At 59.3% G+C, this 26,898-nt stretch overlaps 1 protein-coding gene across 6 annotated transcripts; it reads right to left on the bottom strand.

Annotated features, from left to right (window-relative positions):
• Positions 1–983: 983 nt before the first annotated feature.
• Positions 984–25,085, bottom strand: MYO1C (myosin IC). Of its 6 annotated transcripts, none has more exons than XM_032616150.1 (32): positions 24,836–25,085; positions 17,495–17,650; positions 17,264–17,379; positions 16,518–16,716; positions 16,356–16,436; positions 14,904–15,083; positions 14,725–14,823; positions 13,896–14,009; positions 13,739–13,810; positions 13,227–13,346; positions 13,032–13,114; positions 12,705–12,810; positions 12,512–12,592; positions 12,141–12,232; positions 10,140–10,234; positions 10,013–10,059; positions 9,818–9,898; positions 7,134–7,239; positions 6,911–7,028; positions 6,180–6,293; positions 6,028–6,104; positions 5,625–5,693; positions 5,453–5,537; positions 5,209–5,368; positions 4,470–4,553; positions 3,538–3,631; positions 3,388–3,443; positions 3,132–3,267; positions 2,983–3,053; positions 2,794–2,897; positions 2,619–2,718; positions 984–2,218 (listed from the first exon to the last, which is right to left on the bottom strand). In XM_032616150.1, exons 1-32 carry the CDS (start codon positions 24,908–24,910, stop codon positions 2,192–2,194), a joined length of 3,198 nt encoding a protein of 1,065 aa, XP_032472041.1. In that variant the 5' UTR covers positions 24,911–25,085; the 3' UTR covers positions 984–2,191. The 6 variants fall into 6 exon arrangements, with proteins under 6 accessions (XP_032472041.1, XP_032472043.1, XP_032472044.1 ...); XM_032616152.1 differs by lacking the exon at positions 24,836–25,085 and adding an exon at positions 23,918–24,067; XM_032616153.1 differs by lacking the exon at positions 24,836–25,085 and adding an exon at positions 23,918–24,067 and having other exon boundaries at positions 5,477–5,537.
• Positions 25,086–26,898: the final 1,813 nt, after the last annotated feature.

The following is a 26,898-nucleotide window of genomic DNA, read 5'->3' as shown; positions in this document are numbered from 1 at the left end:
TTCCGATGCTGAATTACAGAATGCAAGCCTGGAGCTGCCCGTAGCTGCTGCTGCCACCACATGAGTGGAGAACCTGCCTGAGAATGAAGCCACCACCCAGGAAGGCTGAGCCAAGATGGTTGCAGACACATTCCTGAAAGTGAGAGCCTGGAAGGAGCCCTACCCTGGAACTGTGAAGCTGCTAATGCCAATAAATGTCCTTTTCTGTTTAAGCCAGTTTGAATTGGGTTTGTCACTTGCAGTGGAGTTTGGAGATTACCCTTTGAGACCCACTTCAAATGTTTTCTTCTCTGAAGTGTCAGCAACCCTCATCCCCACCTGAGTCAATCTCTCGTCACTGTGCCCTTGATGCCTGTACTTCCCACACTGGGCTGTTTCCATTCACTAGGCCTGCCTGCCAGGCTGAGGACCACACGGCAGGGACTGTGTGACGACCTGCCCTCCGCCACAGCACTGGGCCAGGCTGAGTGGCCTTTCCATGGACAGTCAATGAAAGAGGGAGGCCATGTTGCAGCTACTGGTCACTCCTACTCTTTCCCCAAGGGAGGGAGCCCAGCCTCCTTCCTTCTGGGCATAAGGCAAAAATTATAATACAAGACCCCTGGCTGCCTTCTAGGGGTCCTCTCCCTTTTTTTTCTTAATTAATTTTTTAGTTTTTGGCCATGTTGGGTCTTTGTTGCTGCACGCGGGCTTTCTCTAGTTGCGGCGAGTGGGGGCTGCTCTTCGCTGCGGTGCACGGGCTTCTCATTGCAGTGTCTTCTCTTGTTGCGGAGCACGGGCTCTAGGCACGTGGGCTCAGTAGTTGTGGCTCATGGACTTAGCTGCTCCGCGGCATGTGGTATCTTCCCAGACCAGGGATCGAACCCGTGTCCCCTGCACAGGCAGGCGGATTCTTTTTTTTTTTTTTTTTTTTCAGGCGGATCCTTAACCACTGCGCCACCAGGGAAGTCTTCCCTTTTCTAACATTCACAAGGAGACCAAAGTTGGCAAACACGTATTGCTTTATTTAGTGTTTCTCTGGATTGCAGAAGTGTCAGCAGTGGGCTGAGACCCCCCCAGGAGGGCAGAGGCAGCTGCGCAGTCCCCCAGCCCCTCTGGGGAGGTGGGGGGGAGGGGGAGAAGCAGCAGAAAGAGGTGACGCCCCTGCAGCTCCTCCCAAGGCCGGCCCCTTCCCCAGGCTCCCAGGATAGGGAGGGGGGTCAGGGGCCAGTAAAGGCCCTATGTCCTTGAATTGGGGCCAAAGTATATGGGCAGGGTGTTTGTCATCCTAAGGCATGGACTCAGGCAGGAGAGCTCCTTCCACCTGGTGGCCCCCAAGGGTGACTGCTGGTCAGGAAGCCACATGCACCCTTAAGGCATGAGCCTGTTTCACGGCGCCCCCATCCCTGGGAGAGGCAGTGAGGTGTGCTGAGGACAGGGTTGCAGTCTGGTTTTGCCCCAACCTACTGGATGACCTTGGGCAAGTCCCTTCCCCTCTCTGGGCCTCTGTCTCTTGCTCGTCACACCAGGAGACTAGACTAGGTGATCTCTCAGAGTCGTCCAAATTCTATGCTCTAGGGGTCCTGTCCCTACTCCAGGATGCCCTCAGGCTGGGATGATATTAGAAGGGCATTTTTAAGGCAGGAAGGAGGGGGCAGGCAAGGGTGGTCTCAGCCCCCAGGGGGATGTTGGAGTGGGCTACAGGTGGGCAGGCAGACGGACGAGGTGCCAAGGAAACGAGGAGGAAAGGGTGGCCTGGGCAGGGAAGAGGGCACCAAGGCCCAGACCGCCCACCCTCTCAGCTCCATTCCCTGCCCTGCTGGAGTCAGGGAAAACACATCCAGTGTGTCTTGGGGGTGGGAAGATGGCTTTTTTAAAAAATAGTTTCCTATAAAGCATCAAAAAATCTCAGAGAAAACCTCAGCAAAAGTTCCCTTCTCTCAAATATTTGGCATTGGCAGTGGGGCTGGCGTGGCTGCCTCTGGCCCCGGCTTTCCTATTGCTGTGGCCCGGCCTGGCCCACTCCTGGGGCAGCTCCCTGGTCCCTGCTGCTCCCTCAAGAGAGGGGCGAGCGGCAGGCAGGAGTTTGTTGGTGGGCTTCAAGGTGTCCCTGGGTCCCTGTCTGGAAGCTTGAGTCTTTGGTAACTGGGAAGGGGAGAAGGGGATGAGCGAAGCACTGGGAGGCGGGAGGGGGATCCAGTGGGCGCCTTCATCACCGAGAGTTCAGCCGTGGGGCCACCTGTGGGACGGGGGAGAAGCCCAGGTGGTGAGCAGGAAGCAGAGGTGCTTCGAGCACTTGTCTTCACGGCTTAGATATGTCACAGCGCGCGGGGGCAAGCTGGGGGAGTGGTCTAGAGGCCTTGGCGCTGGAGACTCCAACCCTATTCCCACGGGAGCCACTGCCCTGGCCAGAGCGGGCCTCCCCTCCCCCCCAGCACACTCTCACCCCCCTGATCCCCCCCCGCCCCCGCGCTGCCATGTTTATGACCCTCTGCACTGTGGGAGCTCAAAGGACCCACGGCGAGGCGCCCAGGCTCTGCCCAGCACCGCTGAGGTTGGAAGGCTCAGCCACCAGAGGCTCTGCCCTGGCCCCAGGGCCCTCAGTGGGAGGCAGGGTGCTGCCGCCAGGCCCCACTCACCACAGCCAGGTGCCCATTCTTGGCCTTGGTGACGAGCAGCTCCGAGCCGGTCGTGAAGTCGATGATGCCATCCCTGCCGGGACCCCCTGCGAACGTGATGCTGGAGGGAAGGTGGTGCGTGAGGCCCACCCACCCCACGCACGCACAGCCCCCTCCCCGCCCCTCCCCGCCTCACCTGCCCTGGTTGATGTTGATGTTGATGTTATTCACGCGGTCGGCGCTGAGGGCTGTCTTGGTCAGTGTCTCAATCACATGGTCACTCTGCAGCACCACGTCCCCCTGGGGGCCCAGACGGGGTCAGGGGTCAGGCCCTGCCCAGAGCTAGAGAAGCACCCCCTCCCCCACCCAGTTCCCCGAGGGCCACCTTCTGCTTATTGTCCTCACGCTGCACGTGGAGCACAAAGAGGCTGTCGCTCAGGCTGCTGACGGAGATTCCTGAGGCGGAAGGGCAGAGGTCAGGGATCAAGGGTCAGAGCGGGGGCCCTCCCCACCCAGCCCTGGACTCCGGCTCACCGGTCAGGTTGGCGTACTCAATCCTCTGCTTGACTTTGGCGTCCTCCACAATGACCACGGCGCTGGGCGTCAGCAGCAGCTGCCGGGAGCGGGGCTTGTAGCCCTTGCGGTCATATTTCACGACGGGCACTGCGTACTGGGGACAGAGGGTGGCTGAGGGGCCTCCTCACCCTCTGCCCAGGCCCTGACTCCCCCACCCAGTCCTTGGGCAGCAGAACTGTTTGGGGTCGAGGGTGGCCTGCAGGCAGCGTCTCACCTGGATGGGCTCAGAGCCCAGGGCCTGCAGCACTTTGGGGCTGATCTCATCTGCACCTGCAACCCAGATGGGGGAGGGGGAGGTGAGAGGAGAAGAGCGGGGACTAGGACAGTGACGGAGGGCTTACGCACTGGCAAGTCAGGGGCTCACCAAGCCGCGTGCTAATGAAGAGCCTGGGGACGCTCTGCGGGTAATTGTCCTTCTTGCCCTTGAAGATCTCACTAGCAATGGCTTTCTGCTGCAGCTGAGGAGACAAGGGCAGGGAGGGGGGCTGTCAGAGGGATGGCGACCATCACAGCAGGGACAGGCCCAGCCTCAGGGACTGAGACAGCTTCCCTCACCCTCTCTCTGGCCCCAGCACCAGAGGCTAAGCCCTGCCACCAACACTCCCCTTTAGCCCCTTCTCTCCCTTACCCCCATCCCCACTGACCAAGGCACAGGCTCCTCAGAAGGGTCATGACAGAGAGGACTGTCAGGGTTCAGGCCCCACTTTGGGGATAATTCCCCACCACAGCAGGCCTTGGAACCCCTGAGATAAAGCTCCAGCCTGAGATCTGGCTGGTTGCTAATACTCAAAGAACTACTACAGGTTGGGATTTCCCTGGCACTGCAGTGGTTAAGACTCTGCTTCCACTGCAGGGGGCACAGGTTCAATCCTTGGTTGGGGAACTAAGATCCCGCGTGCCACAAGGTACGGCCAAAAAAATTTTTAATTATTTTAAAAAACCACTACTGCAGGTTAATTCTGCTGCGTGTGTCCTTTAGCATCATCCTATACTGAGTTGGCAAATACAGGCATGTCAGCCACCAATGTCTCTCTCTGGAACTACTCTATCAGACTCAAGGTGCAGCCTTTTCAACACAGGGCCCTGGGCAGCCTCTACCAGGCCAGCGGAGCTGGTCTAGAAGATAAACCCTATTTGCCGTGCAAAATCTACTCCAGCCTCGGCTTCATACATGAGGCCAAACGGGCTGGGATCCATTTGAGGGCACGTGGTAAATTGGGGTGAAGGTCCTCCAGGCCAGCACTCTTCGAGTGGCCCCCTGGCTAGTCCCCCAACGTCTGCCTCCCAGCCCCATACCTGCTGCTTCCACTCAGGGCTGATGCTCCGGCAGTACTTCCACACCATATTCTTCTGGCACAGCTCCCGCAGCAGTTCCGAGGCCTGTGGGCGCGAGCGAGGTCAGGGCACCCAGGCAGCCTGGCTCCCTTCCCTCTGAAGACAACAGGCATGTGCCTACCATCAGGCCTTGGCCTAAGTGACACCCCCTCAACCTGGACCACTCTTCCATTCCTGAGTTGCTTCTTTGCAAAGAACTCATTCTTGGGACTTCCCAGGTAGCGCAGTGCTTAAGAATACTCCTGCCAATGCAGGGGACACGGGTTCGAGCCCTGGTCCGGGAAGATCCCACGTGCCGTGGACCAACTAAGCCCGCGTGCCACAACTACTGAGCCTGCGCTCTAGAGCCCGTGAGCCACAACTACTGAGCCCGCGTGCCACAACTACTGAAGCCCACGAGCCTAGAGCCCATGTTCTGCAGCAAGAGAAGCCACCGCAATGAGAAGGCCGCGCACCGCAACGAAGAATAGCCCCCGCTCGCTGCAACTAGAGAAAGCCCGCGTGCAGCAACGAAGACACAACACAGCCAAAAATAAATAAATAAAATGAATAAATTTATATATATAAAAAAAGAACTCGTTCTCTGCAGCCCAGCTCCAGTTCCCTTCCCTCCCCTGATGGCTCCTCTGGTCACATGGTTATTAGGTCCCTCCGCTGAGCCTGCTGGTGGTTCCTAACTCAGCAGGGAGGGCCCACGGACCTCACGCAGGGCAGGTGGCGGCGTGGGCCAGGAAGTGTCCAGGATATTCCGGGGCAGCTGCCGCCGCAAGTTGAGCAAAAAAGAGGTGCGCACGTGATCCAGGAAGAAGGCGTTCTCGGGGCAACGGGGTGCGTGGCGCAGAATGAAGCCGCGGATGAGCCTGTGTGGGGGGGTGAGAAGCCTGGTAACGGACCCCCGCACACACACACTCTGCACCCCGCCCCCCATGGCGTCCAGTGCTCACTGCCGGATGGTCTGTGCTGCCCACTTCCTCTTGGCTGCCTTCCTCCGGCCCAGGGTTCCTCGCCACCACGACTGGATGCAGATGGCTGCAGAGACCACAGACGGCTGACCTCTATCTCCTCCCCACCCTTACCCTAGCCCCTGCCCTCCTGAAGACCCCTGGGCCCCCAAACCTGATCGCTTCACCCGGAGGAATTTCTGCCGCCAGTGAAAGCCCCTCCAGGTGGCCTGGATCGTCGTGGCTGTAATTGGGAAAGAAAGTCCCTTGGCCAGAGCGCAAGGGACCTGGCTGGGGGCCGGGCACTGTCAGAGCTCACTGAGTGGCATGAGTCGGGGGAGTGGCTGAATGAGCATTAAGTGAAGGGAGAGTAAAGGAAAGAGCAAGGGAGCGAGCAAAGCAACATGAGAACATGCAGAGTGTGTAGCCAAGGGCAGGAGACTGGGGCTGGTGACGAGGAGGGCAGCTGAATGTGGGCGTGGCGGACTTCCTGGAGAAGGAGCCCAAATGCAGTGATTTCTTTCCTGCTCCCCAGAGTGGACTCCACTGGGATAGGAAGGGTGGGGCCCCTCTCTCACCCAGGCTCTGCCGCCGGACCTCCAAGGCGTCCTCTGTGGCAAACAGGGTCTTGGGGAAGCGGATGAAGATCTTGGTCCTGGGAAGGCAGCACTGATCAGCCCCTGGTTGCCACCCCCGTGCCCCCCAAACACCAGGCGTGGGAGCCACTCACCTGCCCATCTTGTACTCTTCCGGCTTGTAGCCGAGGTGTCTGACCAGCACAGCCACCCCATCCTGGGGCCGTCCTGCCCATATGGGCCATGTCTCTGGGCACAGTGACTTGTACCTGGGGACAGGAGGGGCAGAAATGCACTCAGCCCCCACCCCTGCCAGCATCCTTCTCTGGGGGCCCAAGCCAGCTCTTCCGGGCATCTGCTGGGTGCTCCCACTGACTCACAGCTCACAGAAAGCCTGAGAGGTCGCTCCGTTACTATCCCCACTTTAAAGATGAGGAAATTGACATTTCTCATCTGCTGAAAGTCATGGGGCTAGAAAGTGGTAGAGGTAGAATTCACACCTGATTGACTCCCCAGGCCCCTAACTCAGGATAACCCCAAAGCTGCTCTATCCTTTCTGAGCTGATTGGAAACTCTGTCCTTTTCACAGGCGTTTACTATCTCCGCTGGTGAGAGATATGGGCATGTGGATGCACGCTTCATGGACCCCTGAGCAGCTGCTCTGTGAGGGCAGGGCCTGGGGGGGGGGTGGGGAGGGCTGGTCTTTGCCCTACCAAGCTTGACATTAGGCCTGCAGCATGGAGGGGCCCCTGGTGTGGATCCCACAGCAGCTCAGAGCCCCGTCCCTGAATGGGGCGGAGAATCGCTGTCCTCCCTCCCGGGATCAAGGAGGCGCCGATGACCCTCCCACCCTTTTCCCCTGGTGCTGAGCCAGGCCCCGCCCCACCTCTGCAGGAAAGCCTCGTATTTGCGGCGATAGGCAAAGCCGGCTCTGCGCACGCGCAGGTTCTCCATCAGCCCCAGGTACTTCACCTGGTGCCGGATCAGCACCTCGTCAAAGCGGCCTGGGGGAGGGATAACCGGGTGGTCAGAGGACTTTTGCCGCCAGATGGCCGTTGCCTCTGCAGGGGAGGCACAGCCTGCACTGGTCCAGGGGGCAGAGGGCTTACCGGGCTGCTTGGCGTCATTGGGCTTGATGCAGCGGACGTAGGCGGGCTCCTTAGACTTCAGGATCTCCACCAGCTGCAGGAGGCTCATCTTGAACTGGGTGGCCACCTGGTCAGCCAAGATGAACGGAAGGTTGGTCGGAGCTGGGCTGAGGCCGCTCACCCCTGCAGATGCCGCTCCCCGTGGCAGAGCTCTGAAACCCCCCCGAGACCCCTCCCTGGGGCAAAACGGAACCAGTTCCCACAACTACCCCTGCCCTGCGTGGGCCCTTACTTTTTTTTTTTTTTTTTTTTTAAATTACGACACTTTATTCCAGCATCGGCAAAGGTCAGAATTCTGAAGCTCCTGAAGACTGGGCAGCATTTCCAAGTGAAATGTTACAACTTTACAAGTTTTGTTTCTTATTTAATTCTACATGCAGGAACTGAAACTTGGTAAAAGAAAAAATGCAAAAAAGCCAGAAAAAAAGGTGTAATCAAGTTGTAGCATATAGATGCGCTCTTCAACTAAATTTACTGTGCCTACTGGAAAGCAAATGAAAGACAACCATCCTAGTAAATTAACAGATTGCCAGAAGCAGGCTAAGGACCCTCATTTCTATCTAGTGGGGAGAAAACAAAACAAAACAAAAACGAAAGCAGAATGAAAGCTCTACTATTTCCATACTGTGTTTAGAGACAGAGGCTATAAACCCATGAAGGTCAACAAAATCTCCAGATCCCCTTCTCCCATCACCCCTCCCTCACAACAGAGGAAGGAGCCAGACTACATCACCTGCATCCCTCTGGCCGAGCTAGAGACCTCAGTTGAAGAACCTCATTCCCGTCTTAAAAATCCTGTTCAGGTCTCCTGGCAACCTCAATCCTATGTCTTCCTTTGGCAGCCACTCTTTCTCTTTTTAGAATTTCAGGGCCGCATTCCTAAACAGTGTGTCCTACTCCTATGCATTCAACCGTGATCCCTGTACACTGCACTGCAGGACCTTCCAAGGACTTCAGGCCTGTGGGAGAAGCGCATGCCTCAGCAAAGATTTGCAATCCACTGCGGTCCCGTTAATGCCAGGGGCGCATGCCTGGGGGTTCTGGAGGCATCAAGAAGGGGCAACTACTTCAGTCTGTGGGGTAGGGGGCATCAGGAAGAGTCTTCTGAAAATAACCCTTCAGCTGAGAATTAAAGGGTAAGTAGGAGACAGCCCGAAGGCAGGCAGGAGGGGACGGCATTCCGGCAGAGCGGCCGAGTGAGCCAAGGCTTGGTGTACACGGGGCACTACAAGCAGTGCAAGGACCCAGAGAGGGAGTAAAAAAGATAGTGTTAGGGAGGCAGTATCACGGTAGGACTCGAGAGTCCCATTAGGGAGATTAAATTCTATCCTGAGGGAAATAGGGAGCCAAAGAGGAATTTGGAGGGAGGGAATGACAGGAAAAGATCTGCCATTTGGAATAGCTCTACAGCAGACAGGTGGAGGATGGTTGGTAAGGACAGACGGGGAGCCAGGAGACCACAGAGGAGGCTGTGGCTGGCTCAGAGGACCAAAGTGGAGTAAGGGATACAGAGAGGCCGAGAGGCAAGGGTTTTCCGGCAGCAGAAACCGGCAAGATCCAACGGTCGTTAGGATGAGGGCAATGGGGGAGGCTGAAGAATCAGGGATGATGCCCAGGTTTCTGTCCTTCAGGACTGGGTAGAGGGTGGTCCCTGCCCTGAGTTAGGGGAACAGAAGGAGCGGGCCTGGGACACTGGATAGTTAAGGGCCCTTTATAGACTACTGGGGTCTGGAGTGCCTGCAGGCCGCTTGGAGATCAGTGGAATCTGTGGCTTGCTGGAGAGGCCTGGATCGAGTGGGTGTGTCCTCACGAGCGTCAAGGAGGGGGATATGAGGCCATGGATGAGAATGCTCAGGGGAGGGGTGGGGGTGGGGAGCAGAGGGCAGGGTCCCAGGGAGTCAGACTCTGGACAACATGCTGCCTCCATGGCCTCCCTGCCTGCATGTCTTGGCCTGCAGTGCTGTGGCTTCTACCTCTCCATGACCTTGCTCTTCCTGGGACTGCCCTGGCACTCCTCCTGCCAAGCCCAGCAGCCACACCTCTGACCACAGCTCACTGGAGCTCTCCCTGCATCTGGCACCACTGGCCATATCTGCCTTTCCCCGTCTCTCTCCTCGAAATGTCACTTTCCTGTCCACCTCCTGGATTTTTTTGGACTGTGTACCTGTGTGGGGCCCTCTGTCTATCTGATAAGCACCTACCCATTCCCAAGTTATCGCAGATGCTTCCTCCTCCAGGAAGCCCTCCCTGACCACCTCCCCTCTTCGACTCCCTCAGGCAATTTGCTGCTCCCTAAGTTTCCATAGCACCCTGCGCACATTTCTAGGAGAGCACCTATTCATTTTTGTATCCAAAGTGCCCAGCAACGTCCACTACAAATGTCTGCTGTGGGGGTGAATGCACGCAAGCGCCCGCACAGACACAGGTGTACACATACACGTCCACACTTAGAGACAGTGCACACACAGGTACACATGGAAGCAAGCACAGATGCACCCACGGGCAGCCTCCCAGACACACACCGGTGCACAGCCAGGCACCAGTGAACACACAAACTCACACACACTGCTAACTCGCAGCTCATGCAGGCACTGGTCCCGCTCCCGCGCACACACACACCCCCTCGGGTCCCATAGCCTTCACACCGTCTCTGGCCGCTTCTTGTCACTGAGCTCGCTCCGGTCGAAGCACTGGCTCATGATGGGATTTTCCGAGCTGCACATGGCCTGTGAGGGCAGAGCAGGGCGTCATGGTGGGAGCACAGGGTAAGGCCTGTCGGATTCCTGGGGCAGAGGTCGTACAGAGCCCCGACCGCGAGCCCTCCCCCTGGTCCTCCGCACCTCCTTCAGGTTCCGGAAGAGAAGGTCATTGTTTTTATCCAGAAACCCTGGAAGGAGAGAGCAGAGGTAAGGGGAGGGAGAGCCCCTCTCCCCACCCACTGTGGGGACCCAGCCCCAGGATCCTCACCGGTCACGTTGTAGGTCACCTCCCCAGCATAGTGCAGCAGGCGGAACTCCCCGCGGCCCAGAGATTTCCTGGTCCGCTGGTCAGCCAGCTTGTGCCTGGGGGTGACAGGGAGAGGAAGCTGCAGATTGCTGGCCTGAGCCATGCACCCTGCCTGCTCAAGAGACTTCAAGAGAGGAACCAGGCATCCAGTAAAAAGTTGGCAGGGCGGGGCCACCTCCCTGCACAGAGGCTGCCACAGAGGCTCAGAGAGGTAGATGGCTTTGTCCTGGGTCACACAGCACCAGGACGGGGACCTTGGCCTCCGCACTGCCAGGGCATGCTGGGTGGAGGGCTACTTGGCGTTGCTTTTGGCTGTTACATGTCTCTGCTCAGAGGCCTGAGTGCTGCCCACTACATTTTAAGACTGGAATCTGCCCCAAGAGACTACTTATGTCTTAAGCATGTTTATACCCTTTAGCCCGTTTTCTACTTTTAAGAACAATTCCAAGCAACTAACCAGAGAGACCAGGCAGAGATTTAAGGCACAGAGATAGATATTCGTGGCAGCCCTGTTTTCCCAGCAGAAACCTGGAGGCTGGACAGGGCCCCCAGAGGCTGGGTGAGAGCAGTGGAGTATCTGCTTTAGAGCCGCTGGAGGAATTGTTTTGAGGAAATTTTTCTGTTTGATGACACAGGAAGATACTCAGGATATAACATCATCCTGAGCCTTACACACAATAAGTTCTCAACTACGAAAAAAAAAATGTATAGAAAAAGGCAGGAAGAAAATGTCTCCAATTATTAACAGTGGTGACCTCTAGGTGACAGGATTACAAGTGGCTTTTGCACACGTTCCAACTTTTCTCTGATGAGGGACATTATTGTTACAGCCAAAAAAAGTTTTTCTTTTTCTTTTTCTTTTTTCAGGCAAGGCTTTACCAGGGCCCCGGCGACAGCAGGTGTGGGGAGCGAGGACAAACAGCAGGTTCCCTTGCTTGCTCGCTCCAGAGGAAGGTTTTTAATATTCTCTTAAGCAAAAGCTGTTCAGGGCTTCCCTGGTGGCGCAGTGGTTGAGAGTCCGCCTGCCGATGCAGGGGACGCGGGTTCGTGCCCCGGTCCGGGAAGATCCCACATGCCGTGGAGCGGCTGGGCCCATGAGCCATGGCCACTGAGCCTGCGCGTCCGGAGCCTGTGCCCCGCGACAGGAGAGGCCACGACAGTGAGAGGCCCGTGTACCGCAAAAAAAAAAAAAAAAAAAAAAAATTGCTCAGGAATTCCCTGGCGGTCCAGTGGTTAGGACTTGGCACTTTCACTGCCGGGCCCCAGGTTTGATTCCTAGTCGGGGAACTAATCTGCAGCCCTGGGCCTGAGTCCCAGCTCTGGACTTAACTCGATGTGAGATAACCTCGGGCAAAGGGCTTCACCTCTTTGAACCTCAGTAAAACCTCCTCTAGGGGTTGCTTCGGATTAGAGGAGCTGATGTACTCAAGATACACAGGGCAGAGCTGGAACAGAGAGGCTTGTTTCTTTTCTCCCCTCACCCCACTTTAGGGGATTCCTTAAATATAAAAGAATTTCCAAATAAGGAAGCTAGGAAAATCTTAGGAAGTTTCATTCTCAAAAGGAAAAGGAGAGGGCTTCCCTGGTGGCGCAGTGATTGAGACTCCACCTGCCGATGCAGGGGACATGGGTTCATGCCCTGGTCTGGGAAGATCCCACATGCTGCAGAGCGGCTAGGCCCGTGAGCCATGGCTGCTGAGCCTGCGCGTCCGGAGCCTGTGCTCCGCAACGGGAGAGGCCACAACAGTGAGAGGCCCGCGTACCACAAAAAAAAAAAAAAAAAAAAAAAGGAAAAGGAGGAAGCTTGTGACTCTGTGGACACGCTAGGAGCCGCGGCTCTGTGTGCCTGTCCTTCACTTAGTGCCTCCTCTGGTCATCCCCTTGTGACTGGTGTTCAGTGATTAGGGGGGATTGCAGGCTTCCACAGGCTCTGCCCCAGGAAAGCCCCACAAGCCCACTCACGTCAGGAAGTGTGGATGGTGCTTGACGGTGTCCTCCAGCTTCTCTAGGAAGGTCAGGTCCGTGGCTTCCCCGGGGCGCAGACACTCCTCATCCTGGGGGGTGTGGCAGAGGGTGAAGGACGTGTGGGGGAGGGACTGGAGAGCACAGGGACTCAGGGGTCCCCATGGGAGGCGCAGACACAGAGGAAAGGGGCAGATCACAGGGAGCCCCCCAGACCTGGCCAGCACCTCACCTCACCCTCCACAGACAGCCCTGTCCTGTCCCCGCTCAAACTCTGGCTCTCTGCGGACAGGCCCGGAGAACAAGGGGAAAGGGGTGATGTCATCCCACCCAGCCCCCAACACGGGGCCTTGGAGGAGCAGACGGCTCACCAAAATGGAGATGATGCCCTTGAACTTCTCCTCCACCAGGTCACAGATGATCTTGTTGTTGAAATACTGGACAGGCTCCCACTGAGGGGCAAGAGGGGAGGAAGGCATCATCATGGGGTCCTGGCACCTCTCCTGGGGAGACCGACGCCCGGGCTGCCACGGCAGGTGGGGATGCCCACAGGCTTGCACTCACCGCGATGCCCTCTGCCTCATACTCCTCCTGTTCCGACTTGAGAGTGAGCTCAATGAAGAGCTGCTGTAGCTTCTCGTTGCAGTAATTGATGCAGAACTGCTCAAAGCTATGAGGGAAACAGAGGAGCCCTCAGTAATTCCAGGGGACACGGGACCAGAAGCGGGGGAGGGCTGGGATGAGGCCCCACAGCTCTAAGGGAAGAAACACAGAGCAGGACCCAGGTGGCTGGGAAGACACTGGCAGGAATGTGAGAGGCCGGGGAAGAGGAGAGGCACCAGGACAGGGGAGACGGGAGGAGGGACAGGAAGGGGACAGTGGGGCTCGGACCTGTTGTTCTGAAACACTTCGAAGCCATAAATGTCCAGGAGCCCGAGGACCGTGGTGCTCCGCCAGCTGGGGCTCTCAGCATCCTAGGGCCAGATGACCAAGAGCATGGGTCCCAACGTTCGCCAGCTCCCAGCCCCGGGCCTCCCTGGTCTGCCCTCCCTGCCACCTTGGGAGCAGTAGGGGCCAAGCCCTCACCTTGGAGGCCAGCGACCTGTTGATCTTCGCGACCAGCCAGGTAAAGGTGCGACTGTACACAGCCTTGGCGAGGGCATCTCGCGCGTAGGCAGCCTGTTCTAGGTTTAGCGGGCTCAGGAGCTGGGGGTGGAGAGTGAGATGGGGAAATGAATGCAGCCCCTTCCCACCCCGGTCCCTTCGCACTCAGGAAACTGACCACTCTGCCCTCCCTGCCCACAATGAGTCTGGGGTTGGGAGGCACCAGGGGAGGACACAGTGGCCCCACCAGAGGGAAGGTGGTATAAGACAAGAGACCTCATTCCTGGAGGTGAGTCTTCCTTCCAGCCTCACCCTCTTGTTGTGTGACCTTGGCCAGCTCCCTGAGCCTCCCTGAGCCACCCGCCTTATGTCCTTCCAGCATTGCTAAGAAGACCAGCTGAGCAGACCAGAGGAAGGGGGATGATGGGAGGAGGGCTGCCGTACAATACCTGCTCCTGCCCCCACTAGCCCCTGAAGCAAAGGCTGGCCCTCACCTCTTCGCCCTTGGCGATGATCTTCCTGTGCGTCAGGGCTTCCCGCAACGTTGAGCCTTCCACACCAAGGAGCTGCCAAGGGAAGGGGTGGGCCTGGTGAGGGTGCACTCCCCCCGCCCCAGCTGCCCTGCCCTCGCCCTCTGCTTGCCCCACTCACCCGGGTCAGATACTTGAGCTGGTTCTCGGTTGTGACCTGGGCGTTGCTCTCTTCGTCGGCAGCAAAGTGGATGTTGCCCAGATGCAGGACACTGGCCACGATGCTCAGCAGGTCCTGGGGGGACAGGGAGGGGTAGGTGGGGGTTACAGGAGGGGCTGAGAGCCCCACAGGGGCACACAGTGGATGGTCAGAAGGAGCCGGGAGAGGGGCTTCCCTGGTGGCGCAGTGGTTAAGAATCCGCCTGCCAACGCAGGGGACACGGGTCCAGGAAGATCCCACATGCCGCGGAGCAACTAAGCCCGTGCACCACAACTACTGAGCCTGTGCTCTAGAGCCGCGAGCCACAACTACTGAGCCCACATGCCACAACTACTGAAGCCCACACGCCTAGAGCCCGTGCTCCACAACAAGAGAAGCCACTGCAATGAGAAGCCTGCGCACTGCAATGAAGAGTGGCCCCCGTTTGCCGCAACTAGAGAAAGCCCGTGCACAGCAATGAAGACCCGATGCAGCCAAAAATAAAAAATAATTTAAAAAAGAGAACCCATTGCTTCCAAAAAATTAGCAAAAGACAGACTGTCTCTGGCAGAAATGGAACTCCTTCTGCCCCTTCTTATTTTCATATAAACAGAGACTATGGTACCTGCATGCAGCAACGAAGACCCAACGCAGCCAAAGACAAAATAAATAAATTTTAAAAAGGAGGCAGGAGAGGTGGTAAAGGAAATCTGAGACGAAAAGGCGGCTAGAGTAGAAACGGGGTGTAAAGGTAGACGGAGATTTTCAGGGTATGACAGGAGAAAAGGGAGGGTCCCAGCAGAGGCCTCACCTCCACCTCATCCTCGGTGAAGTCGATGACCGTCAGAGCCTTCCTGACAACCTTCCAATCATTCTTGTCGTTGATGGAGGAGACTTTGGCGCACTGGCCCTGGAGGATGGGCAGAGCTGGGTTCCAGCCGTGGCACTGGGCTCCCTGGATGGCACCCGTCCTGCCTGGCCCCTACTCACCTTCACCAGGTACAGGTAGCTCTGGGGGTTCCGTTCCAGGCCCAGCCTGCGCAGTGTCTCCTCCTCGCCCCCCTCCAGCAGCTGGTAGAAGATGTGGAAGTTCCTCTCCCCGTGATTCTGGTGCACCACCCGGGACTTCTCCAGGAGGTAACTGAGGATGTGGCCACCCACAGGGGCTCCCTGCGGGTAGGGCAGGATGTAGCGACTGCTCAGAGGGACTGGGGACAGAGCCCATCTCCCCCTTCCTCCCCTGCCCTCCGAATTCCAGCTCTGCCAATGGCTCAGGCGAGTCGCCCCCTCTGGCCTGTCTCCTCCTCTGAGAAATGAGGACGCTCAGCCCTATCTACCTGGCGGCTCCACTTGGATGTCCGACAGGCATCTCAGTCTCAACAGGCCTGAAACTGAACTCCTCATCTCCCCTCCTCAAACTAGCTCCCTCTTCCCATCTTGGTCAACCTTCCAGGTGTTCAGGCCAAGCAGTCTGCAGTCCTGGAAGCCTCTTTGTCTCCCACACCTCACATCCAGTCGGACAGCCAATCCTGCTGCCTTAACCTTCAGAACCTCCAGAATCCAACCACTGCCAACACACTGGGCCCAGCCACCATCATCTGTCATCTAGATTTAATAATCATCAGCTTCCTAACTGCTCGGCCTGGTTCTCTACCTTCTATTCTCAACAAAGCAGCCAGAGCGATCATTTTAAGAGGAAAGTGAGGTCATAACACACTTCTGTTTCAAACTTTCGGGACTTCCCTGACGGTCTAGTGGTTAGGACTCTGCGCTTCCACTGCAGGGGACACGGGTTCGATCCCTGGTCGGGGAACTAAGATCCCACAAGCCACATGGGCGTGGCCAAAAAAACAAACAAAAAAACCCCCCCAACTCTCTAGCCTCCCTTCCACTCAGAGCTTTAAAAAAAGTTCTTACACAGACCCGAAAGGACCCACAGCATCTAGCCTCCTCTTCTATTCCTTGGCCCCTTGCTCTCTTCTCCAGCCACTCTGGCCTCCTTGTTGTTCATGAACACATCAAGCACTTTCCCCATGAGAGCCTCTGCACTGGTTGTGCCCTCTGCCCGGACTCTCCTAGGTATCTGCACAGCTCATTCCTCTGTCTCCGTCAAACTTTTACCAAATGCCACCTTCTCAGTGCCTACTGTATCTGCCTCATTTAGAACAGCAACTGCTCCCGCCCGTTGCCTCATTTTATTTTTTGCCGTGACACTTGTCAGCTAAATTACATTTTTCTGTTTACTGTCTACCTCCCTGGAGGCAGGATTTCTGTCTGTTTTGTTTCACTGCTGTACCACCAGCACCTGGAACAGCACCTGGCACACGGTAGGTGCTCAGTAAATATTTGCTGGTGCCAAAGACCTGGCCAGTGGGCGCCTGCTGAATGGGAATCCCACTACCCCTGCCCTGCCCCACCCACAGGTACCTCACCCACAGGTACCTTGAAGTCAAACTGCACGTCCATGTACTTCCCGAACCTGCTGGAGTTATCGTTCCGGAGGGTCTTGGCATTTCCGAAGGCCTAGGAGAGAACAGGGGTGTGAGGCATGCCTGGCAGTCTCTCTCTGCCCCTCCCGCCCCCCAGATGCTGCTGTCCCCTCACCTCCAGCACGGGGTTGCTCTGCAGCAGCCGGTCACGCACGGCGCCGCCCCGCTCAGGGGCTGGGCAGGTCTCAGCATAGAACTGCAGCAGCCGCTTGGTGGCCTCTGTCTTGCCTGCCCCGCTTTCCCCAGAGATCATCACTGCCTGGTCCCGGCGCTCCGTGCGCAGTGCCCGGTATGCAGTGTCAGCCACCGCGAACCTAGGGCAGAGAGGCCCGTCAGGAGCTTAGGGGGCCAGGGGTCAAGTGGCTGCAGGAGGTGGGAGTTCCACAGGTAGGACTGGGGGTGGGCGCTCCCATGTCTGGTGGGGTTCACAAGGGGGTGTACCCTTGAGGATGGGGGAACCCTCCAAGGTGTGGGTCAAGAGAGATCCTTCCCAGCTGAGGATGGGAGTCATATTCAGACAGAGGATTGAGGGGATCACTCATGGGTGGGGGGATTGGAGGTCATTCGGGTGAAGGTTGAGGTCACTCATAGGTAGGGCTGGGAGGTCCCTCAGAGGTGGGGGTCAGAGGGTCACTGAGGTTGGAGGGCCATGTTCAGGTAGAGCTGGGGGAATAAGTCATGAGTGTGAGTTGGGGTGGAGGCTGGCGGGGTCCTGCCCAGATGGAGTAGAGAGATTCACCTTGGGTGGGCACTGGGCATTCCTCACAGATGTGAATTGTGATTCATTCCAAGTGGGAGGTCAGGTGGAGTCATCTTAGGTGGAGATGAGGGGGTCACTCATAGGAGGGGGGGGTCACTCACAGGTGGGGTGGCACCTCATAGAAGCTGACGCCCCGGTAACGCTCCATGTGCTGCCGGCTGTAGATCTGTAGGTCCCGGTAGGGGTTGACAGAGACCAGCACAGGGCCAATGTAGGTCTGGGGGTCAGGGGAGGAGGGTCAGAAGTTTCTCCCAGAGGCCCCTGAGCCTCTTTCCCTCACAGCCTGCATCTGTGCCCCCAGCACCCCCTGCATCTTCCCACTCGGGCCTCACGTAGATGAGGTTCTCCCGGAAGCGTCGCCGCAGGTTCTCAATGAAGGCTGCCTCGCTGGTGAAGTTCTCCAGCAGAACGAAATCCTGTACCCCGACCCGGTCACGGGCGGTCAGTGCACTCTCCATGGTCACCCGCACCCCGTCACTGCCCAGGGCCTGCAAGGAGGGGCCATGGGAGAGGGTCAGCGGCAGCAGGGTAAGGGAAGGCCACTTCTTCCCTCCAGCATAGCCTGCGGGACTGAGAGGACAACCAGGGGCACATGGACACAGGGGGCCTGGACACACGACGCAGGGAACACCCAGGAGACGGGTGTACCAGGTTGGGTACAGTGGGCTTGGATGGCAGGAAGCTGGTGCATGGAACACTGAGGACGCAGGTCCCAGAACAAAGACCACATGGGACCTGAACACAGGACACTGGAGCACAGAGCACCCAGAGGACACGGGGGCAAGGCCACTGAATCCAGGGAGATGCTGGTTTTGCGCAGAGAAAGGGGGGGTCATGAGAGTAAGAGAAAGAATGCTCTGTTGACCTTGGACAAAACCCCTCCTCTCTCTGGGCTGTGTCCTTCTCAAGAAGGAGGAGTTGAGATAGACCAGGTGACCTCAAGTCCCTTAGCTCTGGGCCACGTGTGACAGGTGCTTTGTAGGACAAATAGCTCAAAGTGAGTTCTACAGGCAGGGTGGGGCCATCTCTCCCACACCCACTCCCAGAGTCTCCAGGGGGAGAGTGTCTAGGGACCTAGCAAGATGCCACCCCAGGCCACAGGAGAGGGATTCCCCCAGGGGACCTCCCAACCCAGCTGGGTTCAACACCCACCCCAGAAGGGGGGCCCTCCCTCCCACAGCTGAACCACGCCCTCCCTTCCAGCTGCCAGGTTCACAGACACCCTCCTCCCCTGAGAGCCCCGAAAAGCCTCAAGGGAGTGGGGATTTTACCGCGGAAAACACATTTCCCTCCGGACCCCATTAGAGGGTGGGGAGAAGTACAGGCTCAAGAAGGCCCCCACCCCAGAGCACACTCTTCAAAAGGGTCTGAGGGCTCTAGAAAATTGACACCAAGAGTGTCAAGGATCAGAGAAGAGCAAGGTGGCCACCGTGGTGGGAGGGGGGTGTAGATCCCCAAGAGGCCACTAGGCCTCCTCCAACCGCAGACTACCCAGATCTCTGGCCGGGGAACCCCTCAGGGTCTGGCCAGGGGCCTGCCTCTCCTAGGCCTGTCCCTCACTGCCCCCTCCCCCCTCCAATACTGTCCCGAAGCTGCTGCCAAATCTGGCCCGAGCTCCAGCCCCCTTGCCCTCTGGGTGACGGGTCTCGGCGCTCTCAGCCCTCCCCGGGAGCTATTCACCCGGCCAGGGTCCGAGAGCCTCACGGCCCTCCCTGCCTCGGCCTCCTCCCCCTGCAACTTTCCGGGACGTTTTTCCACCCGAAATTCCTGGGCCGCGCCCGCTTCCTGGCGAGGCCGAGGCGGCGCCGCGAGGCCGGGAGGGACGCCCGGGACCCCCGCCCTGCTCGCCAGCCCCGCTCACCGACGCTCGGTAGCGCATCCTGCCCGGTCGGCCTGGCGCCCTGCTCCGCTGCCCGAGCTCTCGCCTCGGGGCTCTGCGGCGGCGGCGGCGGCGGCGGCGTCACGAGGGAGGGGCCGACCCGCCCCCCGTTCCGCCCCCTCCGTGTGCCTCGGAGGCGCGGGACTCCCCGGACGCCCCCGCCTCCTTCGGTGCTTGGACTCGGGGGGTCCCTCCCCAGCTGGTAGGGGTGGGGCAGGAACTAAGGGGGATCTCGCGCCGTGGGTGGGTACAAGGGTGGGGTGGGGGCGGGGGCGGGGGCGGAGCTCCCCGCCGGGCAGGGGCTCCGCCTGAGTCAGGTTTTCCAGGAGGGACTTCGTTGGTTCCAGGGTGGGGCCCGGAACCCGCGCGGCCGCCGCGTCTACACTGAGCCGGAACTCACTTCCGGACTTGTGTCTACACTACGCACTAGGCCAGGCGCGGGACTCACTAGGCAGAGGCCCGTGGGTCCCGGAGGAAGCAGGATTCCCACCCCCACACTCCAACCTCGAGTCCCGGGAAAGTTAAAAATAGAATGAAATGTCCAAATACGGCCGGCGCGCCCAGGCGGGCGGAGCCTCCGTGCGGGACACTGTCCACCCCCGTACACTCTCTGGAGGGTGGATCCCGTGTCTTTAAGTCTCTAGGAAATCTCTTTAGTTTCCCGCGTCAGCACAGAGCGCGTACCCCAGGGACGAAGGCAGCCAGAGCACCTTTGCCGAGCGCGGTGCGTGCCCGGCCTCCATGGAGGGCTCAGCTTTCCATCTGGGGAATCCACGTCCGACTTCCAGCATTTGGGGCAATACCTTTCTCCCCTATCGAGGACATCCCGACTAGGGCCCCTGTGCCCAGGGGCTCTTCACCTCTCTCCTTCCTCTGGAGAGGGTCTCCCTCTCTTGTCCCTCTAGATCCCTCCATACTTTCTGCCCAGGACATCCTCCCTCTACCCAAACCAGCCCCCCAGCAGCCCCGCCCTCGCTGGGCTCTCGGTGGGCAGCAGCCTGGGGGGCAAACTCTAGCTCAGATCCCAGCGCTGGTGGGGGTGTGATGGCTAGTGCTTCTTCCAAAAGGCTGGGCTGCTTCTCACAAGCTGTATGACTGCCAGCAGGTCAGTTAATTTCTGGGAGCCTCTCCTTCACCCTTAAAACGAGGCTAACACCTGACTCAAAGGGCTGTTGAGAAGGCTAAGATAAGCCGCCAAGGCACCTCCCAGGCCTTCAGTAAACACCACTTCCCTCTCGGACAGACACTCTTTGCACACACGCTTGGAGCAGACCTACTAAGAGCCAGGTCCTGGGCCAGACAGGTCACACTTCTTCTATAGCGGGGAAAGCCCCTCAGGCGTGTCTGCCTGCCAGTTAACAAAGAGCTCTCGAACTTTACTTGTGCCCCACCTGACTGATAAGGAACCCGAGGCGCAATCGCCGGATGCTGACTTGACCTAGGGGGCAAAAGGGCAGGGCTGGGACCCAAAGCCTCAGCGTGCCCCTCTCTCAGACCTGGGCTCCCCGGGGAGGGAGGGAGGGAGGTTGCGGCAGGTGCGGGTTGTAGCCTCGTGGGGAAGGCTCATTACCTCGAGAACAACAGCGCGGCCGGAGCCGCGGCCCTGGGGACCCCGCGGCGGGGGCGCCAGCTGGGAGATGGGGCCCTCTGGAGGGAGCGAGGGGACTGGGTGCCACCGCGCGCAGCTGGGAGATGGGTGGGAGCGGAGGGGGCGGGGGCCTTAAATGCCACCAGCTTCGGGCTAAGGGCGGGAGGAGGCCCCCTCCGCGAGGGGCCTCAGCCTCCCGCTCACCCGGAGTGGGAAGGGCCTTGGAAGACTGGAGGAAGGGGGTCCAGCCGGTCCCCACCAGGAGCACGGCTCCGGGGCGGTACAAGGACTAGGCTGGCTCGGCTGGCGGCCGCCCGCGGGCCCGAGGCGAGGAGCTGGCAGAGGGGCGGGGCCTCGCGGCCGCAGTGCCCACTCCGGCCGCCGCCGCGTCAAGCGGCAGGAATGAGGGGAATCCGCGTGCGGAGGGGTCCGGCCAGCCACCCCCGCCCGAGCCCCGCCGCTGCATTCCCCGGATGCCCGCTGACTCCCTTACAGCCACCGCCCGGCGGCGGAAGGAGGGGGCGTCTCCGCTGCCAGGCGGGCCAGAGGGCCTGCTCCCCGACCACAGACCCTGGCCACCGCCACCGGCCGCCTCGCCTCACTGGACGGAAGCGCCCGCCTGGGAGAGGGGGTAGGGAGGCGGGGGACAGAGCGTGTGAGAGACACCGCGGCCAAGACTGCAGCCGGGCGCTTCCTGCGTTCGGAACGCTGTCTTCTGGTACTGTACTCCTTTCAATGCCCTCAGCCGAGCCATGAGGTCTGTATTATTACCCCTATTCTACAGACGGGGAAACTGAGGCTGGGCAGGCGAATGACGTGTTCAAGATCCCAGGACTAGTAAAAGGAGGGCTGGGATTGGAACCGGGAAGTCTACCACTGTCTACTCCTACAGGGCTGTCCTGAGGGAAAGACGCCTGCCTAGCGGCTGGAGGATTTCCCAGCTTCTCTGTCAGGGTTAACATGCTACCTGCCAGGCCATGACCGTCCTTAGCGAACTTCCTTAGCAGTGCCCAGTACCCACCCTTGGCGGTGTTGTGTGACTATTGACATGTAGGACTTAGGAATAGCAGCTAGGGAGTGGGCCATGACCTGTGCCCCCAGCATGGCCCTGGACCTAGGGGCTGGCCTCAGGCTGGGGTGCAGCTGTGACCCCTGAGTGACCCAGGCCTTATTTCCCAAGGATGCCTCTGAGTCTCCTCCCACCTGGGGAGGTGTTTCCCATAAAGGTGGCGCAGGTCCAGCAGACCTGGGTCATCCAGTGCCCATTACCTAGTATGGGCCAGGTGCCCCCAAGCCTGCCCTCTGGAGGAGTGGGGAGGGCAGTGGGCAGCCTCAGTTGTTCCCCTGGCTCAGGTCTATGCGAGTCTGGAGAGGGTGTTCTGAGGACCCTCAGATTGCTAATAGAAACTGATTTCCACTGAGGCAGCCTCATGGCCTGTTGGGGCAGAGGAAAGAACCATAGCCTATCTCACCCACAGCGCATGCTGGGCACAGAACTGGTGTTCAGCTTTTTTATTATCAAACATATCTTAGTTCTGGGCCCAGGCTGCCCCACCAAGGACTGTTCCAGACTGAAGGGAACTGTTGCGAGGGGGAATGGAAAGAAAAGTTGGAGACTTAGGGGTTCTACCTGCTATCTCACTGGGCCCCAGTCAAGGGCTGTATACTCTGGCTCCAGAACCATGGGCCTTTTGCCTGCCAGACACCTCTGCCTGGGGGGTCCAGCAGAAGTAAACAAAGCGCCTTGCCCACTAACCTATCCTCCTTGTTCAGTATCCTGTAAGATGAGAGGAGGCAGGCACCTCCAGCTAGTCATCACCGCCTGGCATCAAAAGGTCCGCCCAGGCTTCCCTGATGGCGCAGTGGTTGAGAGTCCGCCTGCCGATGCAGGAGACACGGGTTCGTGCCCCGGCCTGGGAGGATCCCACATGCCGCGGAGCGGCTGGGCCCGTGAGCCATGGCCGCTGAGCCTGCGTGTCTGGAGCCTGTGCTCCGCAACGGGAGAGGCCACAACAGAGAGGGGAAAAAAAAAAAAAGGCCCGCCCTCCTCGCTCCACTCCTCACACCAAGGAGTCACTACCTGCTAAAACCTCCCCTTGGCTCCTGCATCACTGCTCTGCCCCTGGACCAAGCAAGCAGCCTCCAAACTGGCCTCTCTGCCTTCCTCCCTCCAATCCATTTTCCTACAGCCACCTGTGGTATTTACAAATGCAAATCCGATCAGTTAACATCCCATGTTAATAGAGTGAAGGTTTATAGGGCACCTGTCCATATGCCAAGCACACCCACTGCTTCTCGCCAGGCCCCTGTATGTGGACTCCAGAAGCCCCCTGTGTCCTCAGTTTACCCCACTGCTCCTGTGCTCCTATGTGGCTACAGGGGCAGCCGTCTCCAGTCCCTTCTCTCTCCATGTCTCTCTCACCACCACACACAGCCAGGAGGAGCTGCTTCCACCTTTGCCACCAGCCGCATGGCTCTAAGCTTCAAGCCTTTGCACCTGCAGCTTCCTTGGCCCTCGCACCCAAACCCCTCCCCACCTGACTGACTCTTAGTCATCCTTGAAGATTCGGCTCAGGTATCACTTCCTCCAGAACCCCTTCCTGACTCCCCGCAACACACAGCCCCCTCCTTATCGCATTCCGCTCTGATCGAAGGTTTCCTTGTCAGTCTCTCCCAGGAGACTGCTCCCGCTCCAGGCCGGCACACAGTGGGAGCTCAATAACCCCTTGTGGACGCCTGTGTGAATGAATGAATCACAGAGCCCGGGAGTGTGAGCAGAAGGCCGGAGCGTGCCGGGCGTTGAATAGGCCGTGGGCCAGCCATTCATTCTCTCATTCATCTCGGAGCCCCCCAGCCGCCGCACTCACACGCAGGGGCCACTGGCTCGGCTGGGCCGGGGGGCGGGGAACGGGAAGGGGCGGGGCCCGGGCGGCTTCTCCGGAACCCGGAGGCAAAGCCGGCAGCCGGAGGGCCCCAGAGGGCGCGCAGGGCGCCTGGGTCACGCGATCCCAGCCGCTCCTCTCCGCCCTCACGTTACCCGCAAGAAATCTAAGTCTCTAACAGGCCGAGTCCCGGGGCCACCGGGTCCTGGGACCCCGCACGGGCCGGGCCGAGCCCACCCTCGGCCCCAGCGATCCCTGGACCGCCGACCCCCGCCTCCCCAACCGTAGCTCCGGGCCTGGCTCGCCGCCCGGCCGCTTACCCTCTCCTCCATCCCGCCCGCCAGTGGAGCCCCGCCCACCCCCGGGGCCGCGCGGCTGCGGCCCTCACGTAGTTCCCCGTACCCACCGGCTTGGCTTCTCGGCTGCGCGGGCGGGGGCCAGGCTAGTCGGCGTGGCCGGCTCCGGAGTCGGCGGCCCAGGCACGCTCTCCCCGCCCAGGGCCCGCCCGGGGCCGGGCCGCTCCCTGTCGTCATCCCGGTCAGGGCCCAGGCCCCGGCGCGCGCGCGCACCCTCCGGCCCCGCCCAGGCCGCCCCGGTGCCGGCCCCGGCCCCGGCCCGCGTCCGTGTCCGCGGGGGCTTAGTGCAGCACACTCCGCAGCCAGCTCCCGGGGACGAGGCGCGTCACAGTCATTCACACACATGCACACACGCACCCTCCTCTGGCTGACGACCGGGCCCACTCGCTGTAGTGCTGGACGGCGTGTGTCTTATGGGGTTCTCCCTTATCCTAGGGCGCCTTTGCATCACCAGAGCAAACCCGACCCTGCCCTGCGTGCCAGGCCAAGTCAGTTCTTCCCCTTTTCTGACCGCCTCGCTCCATTCACCCTCCTTCTCCACCCACGCTACTGCTCTGAGCCGGCCAGTGTCTGTTCTTCAGGCCAGACGGGAAAGCAGCGGCATTAACTGAGCCTGTACTATATGCACCTGGAGCTTTGCATGCGCTGGTCCTTAGATCTCAGAGCGGCCCTGTCACCACGGTGTTGTTAGCCCAGTTCACAGGCCAGCCCACTGAGGATCAGGGAACTGGAGGAGAAGGGATTCAAACCCAGATCCCCGCTTTGAAACACTCTGCTCCTGGTGGGCTTAAACCCTACACTCTTCCTTCCATTTACCCCTTGTTGTCCAGTCTGTTCCTGTCCCACCAAGGATCAGAATGCTTCTCCCACTGCTCACCTCTTTCCCGAGGGGTTTGCTTGAGAGGAAGCTGCTGGGCCCTGGCGAGACACTGCCACCCTTCCTCCCAGCCCAGAGCATCCCAGCTTACAAGCTTGCAGGGCCTGTGGGGATGAACCACACGGATGATCTCCCCGGTGGGTATCAGCTCCACTTGCAGGGCCATTCCGTCTGTGGATAGCCAGCGTGCTGAGCACTGGGGCCTCTGAGCAAAAGCCCGTCTGCCTGCCCGCCCGCTGGTTCTGGCTGCTCCCGGAACCAGGAATCTAGTCTCACGCTGGGATGGCCGCTTGGTTCAGCTTCAACTCCAGCCCCGGGGGATGTGTCTGGTCCAGTGCCTCAGGACACAGCTGGAGCAGCCCAGGTCTGATTGGGAGGCCTCTTGGCCCAGCAGGGTTGGGGCAGGAAGAGGAGGGGCTGAGGGACGGAGGAAATGCTTGTTGTCCCAGGTAACCAGAGGAGCTGATGCAGCCACCCATGGGGGACCCTGGGCTCCAGGTCAAAGTGTAGGAAGCCTTTCTCCCCAGCAGCTCCATGGTCAGGCCTCTCCAGCTGCCCTCTCGCTGGTATCAGCTGGAGAGCACAGTGACTACTCCCCAAGTCAGAATGTACATCCTCCCTAAGCCAAGAGGATCCATGAATAGGCACAGTCCCCCCCAGCTTGTCCGCCTCCCACAGCGGCAGGTGAGCCCCTGGAGTTTGAGGCGCCAGGCTGCTGGGGACTGGCCATGTTGGGCAGAGGGGTTAGCTGGAGAGGCAGGAGGGCATTGTGGGGAGGCCCCTGTCCCACCCTCCTCTGGAGCCTCAAATGCTTGAGGTTGGTTCCTGGGTGGCTTGGCGATGGGGAGCCTTAATCTTGTTTGCCCCTTACTTTTCCGCAGCACCCTCAGGTGCTCCCCACCCCCAAATGTTCCTGTTTTCCTATCTTTATTGTTGCTAAATCACAGCTGACACTTTCCTGGCCTGGGACTGAGCCCTCAGGTCTCCGGCCATTCCTTATAGGAAGTGCGAAGGGGGAAGTGGATGGGGAAAGCGATCTTTCCAGAGGAAGATGCTGGCAGGGGAGGGGTGGAGTCCAGTGGGCCTGCGCCGCCAGCCCCCTCGGGCAGGCACTTTCCCTGGGTACCCTTCCTCCCCCCCCCTCAGCTTCCCCCGCCCAGGAAAGGCCAGCAAAGCTTCCTTCCTTCCTTCCTCTGGGAAGCACATCTATCCAGGGCAGGATCATCCCGGGCGGCCACACAATGGCCCTTATCAGCCGTGGAGCCAGGCACAGAGACCCAGCACACACCAAGTCTCACATATTTCCTGTTTCCACCCAGCGGGTCAGGGCTGGGCCCAGAGCGGCCATATCCTGACTGGGGCCAAGAGGAGGGAGAGCACCCCCCCTTCCCCTTCCCGCCTCTCAATCATTGCTGGACTCACCCCTCCCTGCTAACAGGAGGCAGGGGTAGGGGTGTGTGAAGACTTAAGGGCAAAGGGGAGAGGTGGGCACCTAGAAGACAAGCATGATCCAGAAACAGAAGAAACAGGGGGACCCCTGGAGTCAGGAGCCCTGAGGTCCAGCCCCAGGGCTACATCAATCAGAATGAAGAGCTGGATAGACTATTTTGTTTTGTTGGGTTTTTTTTTGCAGTACGCGGGCCTCTCACTGTTGTGGCCTCTCCCGTTGAGGAGCACAGGCTCCAGATGCGCAGGCTCAGCGGCCATGGCTCACGGGCCCAGCCGCTCCGCGGCATGTGGCATCTTCCCGGACCGGGGCACGAACCTGCGTCCCCTGCATCGGCAGGCGGACTCTCAACCACTGCGCCACCAGGGAAGCCCTGTTTTTGTTTTGTAATTGTTCTTTCACAATAATCTTGTGAACCGGAACACTGTATCTTACAGAAGCTGAGACTCCTCGAGTAGGTGGAGGTGGGACTGTCATTCGAATGCAGGGCTTGACCCCACTCCGGTGTTTCTGGTCTTGCATGACACCACAGCTCCCTGGCTAAGTCCGGAGGGATCATGCCACTCCTCTGGGCTTTGGTTTCCCCGTCTACAGATGAAGCGTGCTCTGTAGCAGCACCCACGATGGTTGTGCGTGAGAAGGAAACAGGTGGAGAGTTCAAGGGTTCAGAGTCCCTCGGGTATGTGTGTGTTGGGGGCAGGGATAGA

This window comes from Phocoena sinus, chromosome 20, assembly GCF_008692025.1.
Source record: "Phocoena sinus isolate mPhoSin1 chromosome 20, mPhoSin1.pri, whole genome shotgun sequence".
NCBI classification, from domain to species: Eukaryota; Metazoa; Chordata; class Mammalia; order Artiodactyla; family Phocoenidae; genus Phocoena; species Phocoena sinus.
The sequence above is the reverse complement of the archived record's forward strand: the minus strand, read 5'-3'. Positions and strand labels throughout refer to the sequence as shown.

Excerpts from the sequence above, each read along its gene's own strand:
- MYO1C (XM_032616150.1), bottom strand. The coding sequence starts at position 24,910 with ATGGCCCTGCAAGTGGAGCTGATACCCACCGGGGAGATCATCCGTGTG. Across the intron at positions 16,717-17,263 it reads TATGAGGTGCCACCCCACCT|GTTCGCGGTGGCTGACACTG; the intron begins GTGAGTGACCCC and ends TCTCTGCCCTAG. Across the intron at positions 13,347-13,738 it reads TCATCGCCAAGGGCGAAGAG|CTCCTGAGCCCGCTAAACCT; the intron begins GTGAGGGCCAGC and ends CTCCACCCCCAG.